Below are 13,740 nucleotides of genomic sequence, written 5' to 3' on the forward strand. Positions count from 1 at the left end.
CATATCGGCCCATCTCATTACTTAATGTTGATTATAAAATGTTTATGAATATCTTTGCTGATAGATTGAAGACAATCATTCGGCATTATAGATATAGATCAGACAGGCTTCATTGTAAATAGAAATACTTTTGATAATATAAGAAGAACTTTAACATTAATAGATTTTGCAAATAGGAAAAAGAAAGATTTAACACTTATTAGTCTTGATATAAGTTCAGCATTTGATTCAGTAAGTTGGGACTATCTGTTTACCTTAATGAAGTGCACAAACTTCTCGGATGCATTTGTAAATCTAATTGAACATTTATACAAAGGAGCGTTGGCTTATATTAAGGTAGGAACATATGTTTCACAAAAATACCCATTCTTAAAGGTACAAAACAAGAATGTCCACTTTCTCCACTATTATTCACTTTAGTAATGGAGCCTTGGGCTAATTTGATCAGAAACAGTACTGACATAGAGGGTTTTGAAATAGATGAAAATACAACATCCAAAATTCAACTTTTGCAGATGATGTTCTAATTACATCAGCAGGATCTAATTCTTCTATACAGTCTCTATTTGATAACATGATGAATTTTAAAAGTATTTCTGGTTTAATATTCAATGAAGAAAAACTAAAATACTACCTATATATACGAAAAAATATTCTCATTAGTGATTTTACTAAATATGTACCCAATTCAGGTCAGATAACTTATTTAGGTATAATACTATCTAAAGATATTAAATCTATTATATATAATAATTATAATACCTGTTTTCTTAATATACAAAATCTTTTAATACCTGGAATAATATGTTTTTTACTATGGAGGAGAGACTTGCAATTATTAAAATGATAATATTCCCCAAGATTTTATACTTAATACAATCAATAATACTTCCACCTACAAAAATAATTATCAAGAAACTGAACACACTAATGTTAAATTTCTTATGGGCACCTAATAGACCTAGGATTGCATTAAAGAAACATACTAATAGCTGGTCTCAAGGGGTATTTCTTTTCCAGACTTTAATTTATATACTATCTCTTCTATTGTAAAAGTTATTACTTTATTAATAGATCAGTCATATGTCACAAAATGGAAAGATTATTGGGAGCTAATTAGTATACACTTCATGAAAATCTCCTTAACACATAAAAATATGATTGTAAATAACTCCATGTTATGGTTACTAAAGGAATTTTGTACTTCACCTATTACACCTAAACATATGGTTTGTTACCCATTAAATATTATTATTAGTTATCGTAACTTTATATTCATGCACCCTAAGTATAGGGAATGGAATTTTATTGTATTTCCTATAATGTATACTCAGGGTATGCTTTTGTCATCTACTTCTGAAGGAACTCATTTAGCTATAGATAATGATCTAAAGTACTGGTATCAGTTGATATCTGATAATAAAGTTAAAAATCTAGATTTCTTAAAACAAGAATTTGATCTAAGAGAAACTTGCTGGTTAGAGGTTCAGACCTTTAGACAACATCTCATTAATAAAATAGATTTAATGTCTATAACTGTTAAGAATCTATTCCAACACTGATTGATTACTTGATATTAAATTTACAACATAAAGTTTCTGATAAAGGTAAACTTTCATACATACATAAAGTTATCAGACAAGAAACTTTTTACAGTGTAGATTCATACTGGAATTATTTCACTTCTATTAATGGGGACCCACCAAATCAACAAGATAAACAATATATATTGGAATCTGCTTATAGAACTACGTCTTCCATTGTCTGGAGACTTTATACATGGAAATTTTTACATAGATCTTTTATACACCTTTGATGATGAATAAAATAAATAATAAAGATAATCTATGTAAGAGATGTAATGTAGAAATTAATGCTGACTGGGCTCATATGTTTTATGACTGTATAAAATTGAAAGAATACTGGAAGTCAATTAATGAATTTTTGCAGGCTCTTTTACAGATAATTTCATTATTTCTAAATCTCTTATATTATTCAACACACCTGTACCTCAAAGTGTTAAAGGTTAAGCTTCCCTTGTTATGGTCTATTCTAGCAGTGGCTAGGAAAATAATAACTAGAAATTGGATTTCAGATACACCTCCTTCGTTCAATGAATTTAAAAATGTTATGAATATAGTGTGCCATATAGAAATAAACACAATTAGGACTAGAACAAACAGAAAAACATCTTATTTTATTGTATGGGATAATTTACAAAATTTGTTAAAAAAATTTTAATTTCAATAGCATGGTATTTTAGTTTAATTAATTGATCTGATTGTAGTGGATGTCTTTGTAAATACTTTAGTTGTTTTGTTGAATATTATAATAATACCTACTTTTAATTACTTGTATAAAATTGTTATGATATTTCTCTTATATGTTAAAACAATAAACCTGTTTTGAAAAAAAAAAATCCATTCTATATATATATTAAGTGAATAAACAAAAAAAAAATGAACACTTCAAGAGGAGACTCACATAAAGTGAAATGATGTGCAAAAAAGTAATTTATTTATCGTTCTTTTATTTGTGTTGTGATGTATCTCAATTTAAATGTTTCAATTTTTTCATGTTTGGGGAGTTTGTGTCAGATGATAAATGAAAAGAATCGAATGTGTTTATGGTACATTCAATTATTCATGCTCTAATATAGCAATAACCCACGCCTGGGTATGGGTAATGCTAGATTTACCCACGGTTGGTGTGGTTTGGTCACAAGGGCAAAGCCGGTGGCCAAACAAAGCGTAAATCCAGCATGCATTACACACACCCAAGTGTGGTTATTATTAATATAATGACATTATTTAAGAAAAAATAATTACTTTTCTTAAATAATGGCATTGTATAATGCCTCCTTGATGCCCTTCCGCTGTCTGGTATTCTGCGGCAGTTCTAATGTACTGCGACGCATGCCCCCACGCAGTACATCAGAGCTGTGGGCAAAAGCAATGGAGAAAGCAAGATCTCCATTGCTTTTTACAAACTGTTTTGCTATGTTAAATGGGTTTAACATAGCGAGACAGCTTTAAAAAAAGCAACATCCACACACCAGATAACATGTTTAAAGGAAAACATATATGCAGTCATTACCATAGTACTGAAGGCAGAGCAAAAAGGAATACATTTTATATATTGACAATAGGGTGGCACAGAAGTTACTGCAAATGCCTCACGGTACTTGGTTCCCAGTTCAGTTCTTGGCCGTGATGTCTTCTATACACAGTCTGCATGTTCCCCCTTTGTCTATATAGGTTTTCAGTAGTTGTTCTGGTCTCTTCCTACATCACAAAGGCATGCCAGAGGTGAACTGGCACTCCTGCAATTTGCTAGTAATGTGAGTGTGTGGGTGCGTGCATGCGTGTGTGTGTGTGTGCCCGTGCGTGTCTGTGTGCATGAGTTTGTGTGTGCATGTTTGTGTACTTATTCTGTGCGGAGTTCTCTGTCTACAGCTCCCCCACTGCTTTGAACTGGATTAAGTGGGTAACTGGAGGATGAATAAATGAACTGAAATACTAATAAAAACAATTTGGAAGTAGGCAAACTGCATTTTAAATAGTTTATTGCAATAGGTTGAAGACAGATTCAGATATATTACTTTTAATTGTAAAATAAAATTATTTGCAGAAATTTTACTAACTTATATAGAAATTTGTGAAAAAACAGAAGTGGTTCAGATGCCTGATTTTGATGTTTATTCCTGTAGCCAGTAATAAGGTTTAATCCTGTGAATAAGAAGGTACCACAGTGACCAATATAATACTGATGAAGATTGTACTGCAGCTTTAGAATTTATATATGTCTCTATCCAGAACTAATATTATTCAGGAGAGAAGGAATAATCCAAGGATATTTTTACCCTGTTGTAGATGATTCTTGTTTCTGTTTCAGACATGGTGGGTTAATAACGATCAGAAAGGAGATCTGTGGTACAAATGTTTTTATGAAAATCACACAGATGCGTGGACTTGTGAGTCTGCGACAGACAATGGTAAGTTGGTCACATTGCTGAACTGAGTTTAATTGATTATTGGCTATGACACACAAACAAAGAGCTTCATGGAATGCACTTAATGACTGTATGCAGCAAATATGCAAAAAAATAAAATGTTTGCTAGTCTGACCACTGGTGGCATTACACTCTGATACGTAAAATGGGGAAGGTGTCACATTGAGGATTAGAGCTGCTTAATTGATAACTGCTGTCAATGCACCCTTTCCCATTGCTTAGCTACTGCTTAAGGTTACTTAATGAATTCACCTGCTGAAAATCATGGTTCACCATATACTAATATTACCTTGAAGAATGACCTGGACGTACTTCTATATCTGCAATTAGCAAATATTGCTGAAATAACACATAATTTGTATTTCAAAATTCTACTCTCAAAAACCATGTTTTCTAAGTATGCAGACCACATGTATTTAGCTAGAAATACTGTTGTTTATTATTGGAATATCTTGTAAAATTATTTAATGATGTCTAAGCTAGTATAAGATAGCATGGACTTCATATATACTAGACCAAACAGTATATGGCATGGATTTGTACATTCCAAAACTACACTGAAAGGAAAGGTTAAACCCAAACTAGCAACAGGGACATACATTTATGGTCACTGCAACCAGCACAAATAGATCAACCAAATCCATCTGTGTGGTATAGAGAGATGAAATTCAGGCTGTGCTGTAGAAGGGCCAAGTTTAATTAGCAGCTCAGGTACTAGAGAAGCTGGGCTGGAGGGATAGGAAGGAAACCTTTTTTGTCATGCCCTTTGGAAAAGGGAAAGGTGGGGATTCTGGTTGCACTTTCTCATTCACCCATTAATAGGGGCAGTGCCATAATCATTAGACAGAAGTATTGTTGAATTTGGCACAGGGTGGCAGGTGCTAAGTGATGCTACATGTACTGATGAGTGTGAGAACTGTAGTTCTAACCAGTTATGGTACAAAAAATCCACTGGTATAAACAAGAGCCTATATGAGGCTACTGGATAGTCAACTTAATGTTCTCACTTCCTCTTCCCAATCCGTATGTGCAGTCCCAGCCCCAGGGGGTAGTAAGGGGAATGCTAAAACTTTCCAGCAATTGGAGCAGCAATGTGCAGCCTGATGCCTTAGCTTGGGGGAGCAGAAAAAAGTAAATACATTAACCACACTAATAGTTCTATTCATCAGTCTATGACTAAAGTATATGTAAACTGTTTTTTCTTCTATGTTCTTAGTTGTAGTATCCAACGTGAAAAACATTGCAGTTTTTATGTGTGTAGTTTTTTAAGCAGGAAAAATTCCTTGGACTTTTTAAAAAGTTACTGAATACATAACAGTTATTAGCAGTAAAAATAAAATAAAGTCCACCTGCAGTGCATGTTCTTGGGTATTAAGTTTGAAGCATTGCAGGTTATTATTAATCATATGGGATGAGGATTTAGGTACACTACTAACAAAACATGCATCACCCTGACAAGTCAGTTTACAGCTGTATCAAAGACTAGGTTTGAATAATAGATTCACCCTAGTACCCTGTCTTAAACTGAAGTATTAAAAATAATTGCTTCATCTAATGATCAGATTTTCGGACGTTTTTACCTTATATCTTCATTAAACATTTTCTATCTGGATTTGATATGTGGTGTTAAATCAGTACTCTGGGATTCTGAAAGAGCCCCACTGTGGGCAGTAAGAGCAGAAGCCAATAGCGACTATTTTCACAATTGTGGAAAACGCAATTCAGAGGTGTCACAATGAGGAAATACCTCATTATTGGCATAATCATCTGTAACTATCATGAATGCAAATCAGCACTTCCCCCTAGCAAGCACTTTAGGCAGTCCATACATCGAGTTGGCACAGGCACCCCCTTTTTTACTATTCCACATGTACACACACACACACACACACACACACACACACACACACACACACACACACACACACACACACACACACACACACACACACACACACACACACACACACACACACACACACACACACACACACACACACACACACACACACACACACACACACACACACACACACACACACACACACACACACACACACACACACACACACACACACCTCTTATCTGTTCCTGAGTTGAAAGAGTGTCCCTGATGTATCTTCTTATTTCTGTCCCTGACCTAGTAAATCAAGCATCCTTACAGTCAGACAATAATGGCAGGCATTAGAGTTTCGTTTTTCATATTGTTTGCAGAGTGTATTGTGATGCTAAAACTGTTGCTCTATTAACTTTTCATTGATTCCAAGTGATATTATAAAACTTCTCCCTGGTGTCATCTAGTGTTCTTCCGGGCTTCTTCCCAAAGCCTAAGCATGACCATATACAGGTATGTGCTATGGCACACCTATAACCTCTGCACTGTCCATTATTATACACAACAGTCCTGGTGATGCCTCTTATACATTCCCCATTTCCTAGAACTCTCAGATCATTCGGTCAGTCAACAGTGGAGGATAGTAGAGTTTCATACTGTTTATCTGGTAAAAAAGAGACTGCAACATAAATCCTATTCACTTAGCATATACAGGTAAGGCTCTGGCTTGACAGAATATTTCCTGACCCAAGGGTGCAGGGTTCAAAACTTTTTTCTTACCTTTTTTCAAGTGACTTATGGTAATATGTTAAGAGTGTACCTGGTGTTTAGTGGTGGCATAGAGGACTACCACTCTGCTAAAAAACTTTTTTGCATGCCAAGGGTACAGCGTTTAAGCATGTTGCGACTGAGTTTTGCACCTTTAGTGTCTAGTGTTCCTCACCTGCCCATTGGACTTTCATGCTGCAAAAGTGTTGTTCCATTAACTTTTACATATCCCCTCCCCCAATATTGCAGATTTTGCTTATTAGTCTAGGGGATTTTAGAAGTATGACACCACGCACCCCACTCATGCACTCATTCACTCATTCATGCATACACTCAGCCCCCCCATGCAATCACACTTATGGATACACTTAGCCATTGATCCATGCACACACACACACACACACACACACACACACACACACACACACACACACACACACACACACACACACATGCTCACCTGAAACCACTCATCCCACTGCATACACTCACCCATGCAGTGACACATAGTCACACACGTCACAACTACCTGCCCTCTAAACTCCTTGACAGTTGCCTGTGACACCCACTGAAAATAAAAACTAAAATACACTATTTTCAAAGGAATAATTCACTAGAATGTGTTGACTGCATTTCAGATCAAATGTTATTATTACACAGGCTGTTAATGCTTACAACACAAAAGTAACTGGCATTTGTATTTATTTTTTCTTTCAGAATGGCTTCACGCTATCCAGGCACTCATGATTCTCGCAGTTCTTTTCTGCACAGTCTCCCTTGTGCTGTTTCTGTGTCAGCTGTACGCCTTGAAGCAAGGTGGTCTCTTCTATGCAACAGGAATCTTCCAAATATTTGCAAGTAATTATCTGTGTTTATTTCTTAATTTTTTTAATAGACCTTTATTAAAAGTTTTTTTTTTCTGACACAGCTTAAGGTAGGAAATGAGAGGCACAATTCTACAGAAAATATAACTACATCAGAGCTTCAAATCAAACATAATATGATACAGTGCAACTATATACATTTATAAATCATTATTTTAGGTTCAAAGGTACATACTAAGCTATTGATCTGTGAGTATCTATAGAAGCCTAGCCTTGTGTTCCCTTGATGTTTTTAGCTGTGGTAATTGTAGGGATAACAGTTTACTGTCTTGTTGCTGAACATAGTCACACAACAGAGTAGTCTGGTTTATCACAGGAAAACTGAGCCTGGATGGTTGCAATTGGAAAAAGAAACATTTACGTATGAATAAGCATTGTTTTCATTATTTATTTATTTACTTATTTTGGTTGACTTGGGTAGTCCGACTGGGCAAGAAAAGCCCTTTCCAGCTGAGGCCTGGGTAGTATCTAAACAATGAGAGTAAAAATACATACAGTAACGTCATAATGCACTGAGTTCAAATAAAAACACCACAATAAATATATATACAGAGAGAACATGCAACGATGATCTAAATAAAGTGCATTATTATTACATGCTGATATAGTGTAAAGAATACATTCAAACATTATTATATAAAATAAGACAGAGAATATCTTTATATACATGCATATATATATATATATATATATATATATATATATATATATATATATATATCTATAAGTAGAGAGAGAGAGGGGAATTACCAGGATCAGGCAGAGATTTTTTCAACTAGAAAAGGGCAATCTCCTTGTTAAATTGTTAGCAAGAAAAGATATTAATGTCAATTGGTTTTACAAATATGTATTAAGTAGTATTCTTTGTGCTGCAAATATAGACTACTGATGACAGCAATAGTGGAATATTTTTACCACAAGACAAGTGGCATTTGTGCTAGAAGCATAATTAAGGAATAATGCACAATACCTCCAGTGAAATCCTAAATATTATTGTGGCTGTACCACAAAGAAGAAAAATAAGTGGGTGTCAAAGGTCATGTGGCTGTAGTATATTCATTTGGTGTGGACCTTCCATTTCTTTGTTATGTCAGAAGTGGAAGAATTTTGACATTATTTTGCACTAGTCATTGAGGCATATGTGGGTTTCCGTGCATGTGTGTGTATGTGTGTGTATTGATGTGTCTACTGTCATGCTTGGGACTGTATAGGTGCACCTGTGTGTGTGTGTGTGTGTGTGTGTGTGTGTGTGTGTGTGTGTGTGTGTGTGTGTGTGTGTGTGTGTGTGTGTCTGTGTGTCTGTGTGCGTATGCGCATGCGTGTCTAGGATTGTGATTGGGACTGGATAGGTGTGTGTGTGTGTGTGTGTGTGTGTGTGTGTGTGTGTGTGTGTGTGTGTGTGTGTGTGTGTTTGTCTATGGTTATGATTGAGACTGGACAGGTGTGCCTGTTTGTGTGTGTGTGTGTGTGTGTGTGTGTGTGTGTGTGTGTGTGTGTGTGTGTGTGTGTGTGTGTGTGTGTGTGTGTGTGTGTGTGTGTAGGGTCATGCTTGAGACTGTATAGGTGCTCCTGTGTGTATGTGCGCATGCTCGGACGCATGTGTGTTTATATGTGGTGTTTATATGTTAGAGTATTCTGAGCTGACAGAGTTAATTTAATATTACGAAAAATATTATAGCTGTTTACATAACAGAGTGATAAACTGGAATGCTTTTACCACCAACTTATGCATAAGAATTCTGGATAAAATCAAAAATAATTGGGGGACAAAGGCTCAAAACCGGGGCAATTTTAAATATTACTATAATTAACATGAAAAGTTAACAAAGCGACAGATTTTGAATCAACATATGTTTTCAGTGCAATAAGTATGTCTATCTTTACTGACTGACATTAATCCTCAGTGATTTGCAAGAAAAATCAAAATTTTGTATGTAGGACAGGGTAAAAATATGAGGCAAATCAGGGATATTCAATAAAATCAGGTACAGCTGAGAGTTATGCCCACTACTGTGAGTTTGGTAGCCACAGCTGAAAAGAAATCAGTTCAGAAGAAAGTCAACCATTTTCATTGTCACAGATTCCTAATGGACAAATACAATGAAAATGTTACTGATAAGCTTTGCCTACTTGTTTGTGTCTTTCGGCTTTTCCCGGTTAGGTGTCGCCACAGAGGAACTCTGGTCCGCTAATGATTGGTAGTGGATTTTTACGTAGCAGGTTACCAGCCCTGACGTACAACCTTCAACAAAGGCACGCCCCATTCACGTATGCCTCCACACAGAAGACGCTCTAGCTGAGAATCGAATGGGACGTCTTGCTATGAGGTGACAATGCTACCGCAGCACCACCACCACAGTCTACTGATAAGCTTTGCCTATTACAAATAAAAAAAATTGGAACTAAATCAAGTATTTCTGTTTTATTTGCAAATCACAATCTGGAAACACAACCATATATCATAATGAAAAGATTGGTAACTTGTTTATATACTCTTTCCATACGTAGAGCAGAACAAACTGTAATCCATTGATGTAAAGTGAATGCTACCAATAGAATACATTATATTTCCCTGATGTACTATGAATGCTAAAAGTGGATTAAATTATAGTCCACTGATCTACTGTAAATGCTAACAAACAATATTTCACTTTTGTGCTGTAAATGTAGGACAAACAATATTCTACTGACATACTGTGAATGCTAACAGTAAAACAAACTTTAGTCCTCTGAGGTATTGTAAATGCAATAGTGGACTAATTATAGTCCACTGATGTACTGTGAACGGGAACACTGGTACAAATTGCAGTCTACTGATATACTGTAAATGCTAACAAATACTATCACACATTTGTGCTGTAAATGTTAACAGTGGAACAAACAATATTCTACTGACATACTGATAGTAAAACAAACTTTAGTCCCTTGCGATATTGTAAATGCTAACAGTGGAATAAATTACAGTCCACCAGTGTAGTACTAGTGCTAGTAGTGGAATAAACAACATGCCTTAGTGGAATCAATTATATTTTACTGATATACAGTGAATGCTAACAGTGGAGCATGCTTTAGTGGAAAAAAACTATATTTTACTGATGTACAGTGAATGCTAATAACACAGCATACGTTACTTCACTGAGGTATTGTGAATGCTAATAGTGGAACAAATTACATTTCACTGATGTTTTGTGAATGTTAACTGTGAAAGAAACTGTAGTCCACTGTTGTACTGTGAATGATAAAAGTGGAACAAGTGTAGTCCACTAACATACTGTTAATGCAACCCATTTTTCAAAGGCATGCTCACATAATGCACTTTGCTACACAAGCTGTGCTGCAGTGAAGAAACCATAATACAGTGGCAGTAATACAGTGGCATTATTAAAAATGTAAAGTACTTTCTCTTTAAAATAATGTCACTGTATAACAGCAATCCACCATGACAGGGACATATGTATTCCATATTTTACCCATGGTAGAGATCTCTGTTTTGGTCTCCAGGCTGCAAATTTATAACCTACAACCCCCCACCCCCACCTCACCATGGATAAAATGTGTATTATCCACTCCTTACCAAATTTAATATAACTCCTTACCAAATTTAAAATGTATTGCCAAAACATTTTTCCCAGGAAAATGATACAGCTTGTATGAAATCTCTAACATTATATTGTGGTGTAGTAAAGATGTTTGCTGCACTAAAGTGAGAATAAATGCATTATTGTTGTGAACATTTCTAGTCAGTGACTCTCTACACCTAAGCCAGTAAGTATTGCTTAAATCATAAATTTCTATAATATACTAGTCATCATTTTATCATAGTTAAAAACACAAAAAAAGAAGTTATGTACTCACCGTAATGTTCCATGTGTGTTGTCCATCTCGCCTTCATTCTTAACTGGTTGGGTTCTCAACCGATCCTTGGTTCTGACTCGGCCTAATACAAAAGCTTGAGGTTTTCCACTAGCTCGTGGCTAAGCCCTATCCCATCATGCACCTTGATAGTTCCCCAGATCTTGTTTGCAGATAAAGCTAAATAAAGGTCTCTGAATAAGTGACAGAGCAATGAAGGTCAAGGATAGTAATAGCCAAATTACACCAGCTCGGTCTTCCAGGAGCAAAAGACATGGGAGCAGTAGAGGTTGGGATGTAAGAATGAAGGTGAGATGGACAACACGCATGGAACATTATGGCTAATACATACCTTCTCCTATCTCGCCTTCATTCTTAACTGGGTGAGACAGCATCCCTAGCACCATCTTTCTTGGGTGGCTCAAAGGAGTACATTCTTCAGAACAGTGGGCCCAAAAGAGGCCCTGTTCCTGGAGGCCAAATCTACTTTGTAATGAGTGATAAAGGTATGAGGCCTAGCCCATGCCACTGCAGCAGAAATGGTGTCAATAGGAAGTCTCGCCCCAAAGGCAGAAGAGGTTGCAATGGCTCTTGTAGAATGGATTTTCACTTTAGAGGAAGTTCTTTGTTTTTTGATTGGTAAACAAAGACAATACAATCTGATAACCATTTTGAAAGTGTAACTTTTGACACATGAATACCTTTTTTTGAGTCTGAAAAGGATACAAATAATTAATCGGATTTTCTGAAGTCCCTTGTTCTATGTAAGTGAAAATGTAATTGCCTATGTAGATCCAGTTGGAGCAGCATATATTCTGCCTTGCTGCTATAATTTGGGAAGAACACAGGTAGTTCTATGAACTGATTCAGGTTAAATTCTGAGCATATTTTGGGTAAAAAGAATGGGTTCATTTGTAGAGACACTCTATCTTTGTGGAAAAGCATGTGGGGGTTATAGACAGTGTTTGAAGCTCTGAAACTCTTCTTGCAGAGGTGACAGCTATCAAAAGAATCATTTTCCAGGAAAGATACTTGAGATTGTAGGTAAAGGCTGGCTCGAAAGGGGGAAGGATCTAACATGATAAAATAAAACTCAAGTCCCATAGCAGTGGAGGGACCTTAATTGGTGGTCTTGGCAAAGGAAGCAAAGTCTATGGGACATGATGTATGGGCCTGATTCTCCCAAATGAAAATTAGATATGGCAGCCAGCTGGACTCGAGTAGTGGCTGCAGCTGTTCCTTCATTAAATAATTTTGCCAGAAATTCAAGAATAAAAGCTATTGGAGCAGAGAAGGGGTCGATGTGATTATTCAACCCCATATGGAGAATTTTTTTCCATTTGCTTTTATATAGCTTTCTTGTTGAAGTTTTATGAGACGAGATCAAAATATGCCTCACTGATGTAGAAAGATTAGGGAGCCTGGGAATGGTTGGAATTGGAGCAGCCAAGCTGTCAACTTGAGGGTTTGAAGGGAGGGGTGGAGCATTCCTGATGCATAAGTCAGGAGGTCCGGAACTGGGTTCAGAATCCATGGCTCCTCCTGGAGATGAGGCCAAAGGAAGGGGAAACAGATCTGACTAGGCCAATATGGGGTGACAAGTATCAAATTCCTTCCCAAAGAACTGGCTTTCTGAAGAAGTTTGAGTATCAGTGGAAAAGGAGGAAAGGGGTAGAGAAGACCCGAGGGCAAATCATGTATAAGTGCATCCCTTGGTGACTCACCCAGAGGAGGGGATTAGGGCAAGGTAGCTGCTGCACTTGGCATTCATGGATGTGGCAAAAAGGTCACAGCAAGGCTGGCCCCATTTGCGGAAGATATCTCCCCTACTTCCTGTTTCAGGGACCACTTGTGAGGCATCAGAATTGCTCTGCTGAGCTTGTCTGCTATCATGTTGGACTTCCCCAGGATGTGCATTGCTGTCAGAAAGCATTGAAAGGAAGTTGCCCATTGCCATACTCTCAGGGCCTCTCGACAAAGGGGGTAAGATCTGGTTCCTCCTTGTTTGTTTATGTGCCATACAACTGACATGTTGTCTGTCTGTATTGCAATAGTTCCCAGCAGAAGAGAGTCCTGGAATCCTTGCAACGCTAAAAGCACTGCTCTCATCTCTAGAACACTGATGTGCAAATGGGCCTCATGATCCTGCCAAGTGCCTTGAACTATCCTTCCCAGATAATGCCCCACCCCCACCCTATCTGGGAAGCATCCATGGTCATTGTGGCTAATGGCTGTGGAAGAACAAAGGATTGACCCAATGTCACATGAGTGGAGTGGAGTGGAGTAGACCCACCAACGGAGGTCTTTCTTGTAGGATTCCATTATCATAATTGGGTGGGACATGGATAGTTCCTGCATGGACCACTGAGTGAACAGTAGCCACTGTAGAA

The 13,740-nt window shown here is 36.9% G+C and overlaps 1 protein-coding gene across 2 annotated transcripts in view; it reads left to right on the forward strand.

Moving 5' to 3' along the window:
* Nucleotides 1-13,740, forward strand: part of EMP3 (epithelial membrane protein 3) — a 228,941-nt gene that overhangs the window by 187,559 nt on the left and 27,642 nt on the right. For both annotated transcript variants that reach the window (XM_044080539.1, XM_044080544.1), the window contains exons 3-4: nucleotides 3,895-3,994; nucleotides 7,332-7,472. In XM_044080539.1, the coding sequence (XP_043936474.1) occupies nucleotides 3,895-3,994; nucleotides 7,332-7,472 (241 nt within the window). The remainder of the gene's footprint in view (nucleotides 1-3,894; nucleotides 3,995-7,331; nucleotides 7,473-13,740) is intronic.

Source organism: Protopterus annectens, chromosome 1.part1, assembly GCF_019279795.1.
Source record: "Protopterus annectens isolate FY-2018-M chromosome 1.part1, PAN1.0, whole genome shotgun sequence".
Taxonomy (NCBI): domain Eukaryota; kingdom Metazoa; phylum Chordata; order Ceratodontiformes; family Protopteridae; genus Protopterus; species Protopterus annectens.